The 5,968-nt window shown below is 32.0% G+C and overlaps 1 protein-coding gene across 1 annotated transcript; it reads right to left on the bottom strand.

Annotated features, from left to right (window-relative positions):
* Positions 1–338: 338 nt before the first annotated feature.
* On the bottom strand, positions 339–5,378 carry LOC114274519 (uncharacterized). Its single transcript, XM_082884066.1, has 10 exons — positions 5,267–5,378; positions 4,215–4,252; positions 3,750–3,851; positions 3,114–3,160; positions 2,199–2,532; positions 1,940–2,011; positions 1,605–1,712; positions 1,368–1,448; positions 721–774; positions 339–601 (listed from the first exon to the last, which is right to left on the bottom strand). The coding sequence occupies exons 2-5, from the start codon at positions 4,224–4,226 to the stop codon at positions 2,397–2,399; spliced, it is 297 nt and encodes a 98-aa protein (XP_082740192.1). The 5' UTR covers positions 4,227–4,252; positions 5,267–5,378; the 3' UTR covers positions 339–601; positions 721–774; positions 1,368–1,448; positions 1,605–1,712; positions 1,940–2,011; positions 2,199–2,396.
* Positions 5,379–5,968: the final 590 nt, after the last annotated feature.

Below are 5,968 nucleotides of genomic sequence, written 5' to 3'. Positions count from 1 at the left end.
AACATTTAGATCACAACTTTTAAGTGTGATTAAAAACATTTAGATCACACTTGGTAAGTGTGATTAATAACATTTAGATCACACCTTTTAAGTGTGATTAAAAACATTTAAATCACATTAGATCACATCTTTTAAGTGTAATTAAAAATATTTAGATCACATATTTTAAGTGTGATTAAAAACATTTAGATCACATCTTTTAAGTGTGATTAATAACTAATAAAACCTATGATAAAAAAAAATTTGACATATTTGAAGAATAATCAATATTATTTTTGTACGCGCATTTGAAGAATATAATACACACTATATACTATATTTTGAATCACAACCATATATTGAATGAAATAACGTCATATATTTCATAAATGAAAATTAAATGTTCAAAAGTATATACAAAGAAATTAATTAAAAAAAAATTAACTATGATTACATATATTAAAAAATTAAAAACACTTAAAAAAACTAAGTTCTTGAATGCTTTCAAAGCCATGTGGTTCGGCTCGTCAAAAGGTAAGTATCCAGCCATAAGAACAATCAGAATGACCCCACAAGACCATATATCAGCTGCTGTACCATCATAACCTTTATCGGTGAGCACCTGATAGAAAGGGGAAAAAAAAGAAAGAAAGAAGTATCACAAATGCAAGAAACTAATAAGAAAAGGAAAAATTTTTGCATCAAAGTGACCATCCATTTCCATGACATCATAATTGATACCTCAGGAGCAACATAATTTGGGGTTCCACAGGCAGTGTGAAACAGCACATCTTCCTACAGTAAACAAGGTAGTCAGTCTTTGATTAAGCAAAGCTACAACACTAACTTATATTGATGAATGAGGATTAGGTTTAAGGCAATCCATAACTTATGTGTCTGAATGATATTGAGATCATATAACCTCAATGTGGATTAGATCAAGTCTTAAAAAATGGTCACTGAATGTTTTCAAAGTGTCGAAATCTAGATGATACATAATACAGAATCTTATGAAGAAGTCAACTAATAAAACTAAACTGCCTCCTTGATTTGGGGAAACTAATATAAAAAGAGGGAAAGGAAAGACACAAATCATAAAAAAAAAGTCCATTTCCAAATTAATAGAAACAAGAAATGAACAAGCCACTGAAGGACAAAAGAAAAACTAATGGCCACATTATTCCTGAGGAATTCCTTTCAGAGCAAGGCATTGCTCCTGGCCAGAAAGGTAGTTTCTGGACTAGGTGATTTTAGTAAACCAAATAGACTGCAAAATTGACTCAGTGCTGCAACCACTTTTAAAAATTTAACGTTCAATTTATTAACACCCACCTGCTAAAAATCTGCTCTTAGATGAGGAAATTGTTGCAAACTCACATAATACTTACCCACGCTTGCTGGGAAAATGCACTCAATCCAAAGTCCGAAACCTTGAGAACACCAAATGAGTCTAGAAGCAGATTCTCGGGCTACAAAAGATGCAGGGTAATGCAAATTTCAGAGTCATGGTCGAATAGATAGCCAAAGAAACCAAATTACTGTTAGATAATAAATTCTTTTTATAGGAAAAAATTAGAATAAATACATTAATTAATCAATGAAACATGTAAGAAAGTTTGTTAAACCTTTAAGTCTCTATGGTACATGCCTCTACTGTGGCAGTAGTCTACAGCATTGATGAGCTGCTGAAAATATCTCCTAGCTTCATCCTCTTTAAGTCTTCCTAGTTTGGCCTAGTTATAAAAGGGTCAATAAGGGAATATTATCAGACAAATACAAGACTCGGTACCCACATGATTTACATAAATGAGCCTCAATAGAACACACATTACCACAACAAAATGGTAAGCATGACATGAGCAAATGCCTAAATTAAGATGTAATGCATTACACAATTGATTATATTATGAATGAAATTATAGGTGCTCAGAGAGTAGAAGCTCAAAAAACAATGCCTTACTATTTTGTCAAAAAGCTCGCCCTCACCAACATACTCGAGCACAATGTAGATCTTTGTCTTGCTTGCCGTAACCTATTTTCAAGCATAGAAAAAGGATGCATTAACATGTAAAACATGAAGCACTTAGACCATCATATTTCTAGTAGTGCGAAGAGCATTCAATTCCTTTTAAATTCTGCTCATAAATATAAAAAAAAACTCAAAAAAATGTTGCAACAAATAGACATATAGGATAGACTACTAGTAGTTAGTTAATTACCTTGGCATAGCAATTGACTCTTCTTAATCTGGCTTTCTTGTAAGATGGGCGCACATTAAGGGCAGCAGTCCAGTCCTTGATTGCTTTCTCAAATTGACTAAGTTTGGACCTGCAAGTGGCTCTGTTGCACAACAACACCGAGTTGTAGGGGTCATGGTCGAGTCCCTCTCCATATGCAACACAAGCCTCTGAGTATCTTTATCCCCTGAACAAATCGTTACCATTGGATAGAGCCATTGCCACCGCCCGTGTCCTCCTAACCACCATGTTCACTTCCTTGCTGCTTGAGTCCAGTCGTGCAGCTCTTTGAGCCGCTGCTATTGCATCATCAAATCTGTCAACATAAATACACGACTTCCCACTCATTAAATTTTTTTTTTATAATCAAAGGTGTTTGATAGTTGTTTTGTTATACCAACAAAACACAATTCAACAAATGAAAAACTAAAAAACAAGAGGTGACCAAACCTTTTGAATAAATTAAATCATATGAATAAATTAAAAAACTATCAAAGGTGTTGGATAGTTGTTTTGTTATATATATCAGTAATTTTTAAAACCTAACTTGATTGGTAATTAGATCATTATGGAATTTGAATAAATTAAATCATATGACCAAACCTTCATTGTTCTTATTATTTTGAACAAATTAAACCTTACAGCCAATTTGATGAGTGCTTGGTGGTATGATTTAATTTGTTTAAATTGTAAAATTATCTTTTTGCCCATTAGGTTAAACTTTGACTGTTATTGATTTGGACTGGCATCTCTAACTGGATCACATGAAGTGAATTTAGAGACTTTAGAAATTAAGTAGATGAAATTATTGTTTAATAATGAAACAGAAAAAATGACGATAGTTTAGCAAATGAAAGTTCAATTAACCCAAGATGAAATAAGTGAAAAGATAGTTACCTCAGAGACAATTTAAAGATAATATCGACATGCTGCATTGTTTGGATCTATATTAATATATTCACCATAGTAACTTTGTTTAGTTGACTGCAAAAGGACATATAAAGATCACATTGTATTTATAATTGTAAGATATGAAGTGAGGTTAATTATGGTAAAGAGTAAAATCATCTTTTGTGTAAAAGCACAATCCCAAGGATATGGTATTTGGCAAAGCAATGATGAAAGCAAGGATTTTTTTTTGTAGGGTTAATTATATTTTTGATTCCTAAAATATGAGTTTTGTGTCATTTTGATTTTTAATGTTCAAACTGTCAATTTGGTGCCTAATGAATAAAATTTCAATTTGATTTTCAACGTTTAAATTGTGTCAAGTGGAGAAAGAAAGAGACCTCATGCACCCATTTATTACACCGGTGGTGATTCCTATATTTTCTTTTAAATTTTATTTTAGTTCCTCTAATTTTGCACATGATATTTTTTCGTTTAAAATTCTAATGATATATAAGAGAGGGACCACATTACAATAAAATTAAAAGTGTAGGATTCAAATTAAAACTTCAGTTAAACTATAGGGATTAATAATATAATTTACCTCAAAACATTAAAAATAAAGAAAAAAAAATGGAATTGTACCTCATAGATTTCATCTGAAATGAGTGATACACGATGAGCATATGGGGTCGCTGAATTTTGGTCATCATGGACATCTGTCACTGGATTGCCCAACAAATATCCCTAATGATCACTCCCATTCAAAGAAAACAAAAATGAAAAAAAAATAATAATAATAATAAATAAATAAAATTATGAACTGAAAATTCTTATCTGTTTGGTTGTGTTTTTGTTATTTGTTTTCATTTTTTATTTTTTGAAGACAAAATAATGAAAAGTTTGAAAGTATCCATCATTTTCATTTTTGAGTGAAAAAAAATTTAAAAATAATTTTTTGATGTTCTATTTCCTAAAAATGAATTGTTTTAAAAAAATTCCAAAAAAGTTTCATGATGAAGGAAAATAGAAAACAAAAAACAAAAAACACAACTAAATAATTGGAATAAGCTGAACAATTGATTAAAGTTTTAAAACTAAATCATGTACTTGTAGGTTCATTGTTGGTTGATGCCCAAGTTCATTACCTACAAAAAACAAAGTTAGTCACCGCAAAGTTAGAAAAGTTTTACCATTTTTTTTATTCTATTTATAAACTACTAATTTCATCTATAAAATTCTGATTTCATTTCATATAATTTAATTGAAAATAGTTCAACCAAACCAATAATCATAGAAACCTAACCAACTGGGCCAAAATATAATTTTACAATTTTAACAACATAAATCCCACAACCAAACTCCTATCTTTGGACTTACACTATATTAAACAATTTACACTCTATAGCCAAACACATAGGTTGATTATATTGTTTCGGTTGTTCAAATTTTGAAATGACATTTCTGCCCATCAAATTAGGATTTAACAATTATTGATTTGGACAACTGTCTCTAATTAGACCACATCAGCTGAAATTAGAAATAGAGACTTAATAGATGAAATTAATAATTTAAGGATAAAATAAAAAACAAGGAAGATAATTTAAGAGATAAAAATAAAGTTAGTAAAAATAATAAGAAAAAAAGTTTTTGTGAACACAAGGTACCAGTTAAAATTTCCTGAACAATGATGGAACAACCAAACCAGAGTAGGAGTCACCACCAATGTACAATGGATTATCAAGAAACTTGAGATGATCAATCAGCCACTGTATCACAATAAAATAAAATAAATGAGATGAAAAGTTTAATTATTTTTAACTATAAGAATGCAATAATAGTGCAATTAACCTTTTTCCATCCAAACAAGAAATATAAACCAAGAGAAAATCAAAAGTGGACACAGAATTTTCACATTATGGAATACAAATTATCTCAGATTTGTGTCCCATTCTTCAACAATTCATTTGTTTGCTATTTATTTGATTTTCCCCCAAAATCAAACTAAACTAACCCAAAATACCAAAGACAGGCTCATTTTAACTGAACCCATATAATGAAACACCAACACTCAAAATTTCTATAGTTTGATTGATTATTTCTGCATTTTCTTGGCACCCAAACAGAAATAACTATAATATAAAATGAGAAAATCTTCTTACCTTCATCTTGTGGCAACTTTGACCCGTAAAATCTCAATGACCATAAGCAACTCAGTCCAATAATCAAAAGCACAACAGTATTTCTATGAATTATAAGAAGAGAAGAGAAGAAGAGAAGAGAAAAATACCCAACAATAGGGCAATGTTTCACACAGGTATTTTATCAAACACAAGAAGGGCTTTTACACGTCTCCCTCGCCCAACCCTCTTATAGCTCCCCAACCTCTTCATTCCCCTTAGGAACCCCTATCCCACCTGGTTACACTTCCCCTTCCGCCCATTGCCACAGCCCCTCCAACCCTCTACTACCATAGATCCATTGCCTCTTTCCCTCTTATCCATAACCACAAAACTACTCTTTTTCTCCACCACAAATTTGAAATGCCCGCCCTTTCCCTCCCTACTATAGCACCACTAGCCCTCCTCTCACACCGCATCTCCCGTTACACCATTCCATCCCTACCACAGCGCCACCACGTTACCGCAAACCCTTACCCCACCATTAAAAAACACACAGAGAGAGAGAGAGAGAGAGAGGCCATACCTTTCTAAGGGAGAAGGGATAGCGAGTCCACTGTGAGGGAGATTGGAAGAGGCTGAAGAGATGTTGACATTGAGCATACAATGAGGTGCTAGGGTTTTATTTGGAAAAAGTCTCAAAACGATTTCTCCTTACAAATTCTTGTTTTGCCTGCTGAGAGT

The sequence above is a fragment of the Camellia sinensis genome, chromosome 8, assembly GCF_055761805.1.
Source record: "Camellia sinensis isolate YWXY chromosome 8, ASM5576180v1, whole genome shotgun sequence".
NCBI lineage: Eukaryota > Viridiplantae > Streptophyta > Magnoliopsida > Ericales > Theaceae > Camellia > Camellia sinensis.
Note: the sequence above shows the minus strand (reverse complement) of the source record. Positions and strands in the feature narration are given on the sequence as shown.

Bases quoted from the DNA above. Each gene is read 5' to 3' on its own strand.
- LOC114274519 (XM_082884066.1), bottom strand. The intron at 3,161-3,749 runs GTACAATTCCAT...ATATTAATATAG, and splicing joins TTTCAGATGAAATCTATGAG to ATCCAAACAATGCAGCATGT. The intron at 2,533-3,113 runs GTAACTATCTTT...TTATGTTGACAG, and splicing joins ATCTTTAAATTGTCTCTGAG to ATTTGATGATGCAATAGCAG.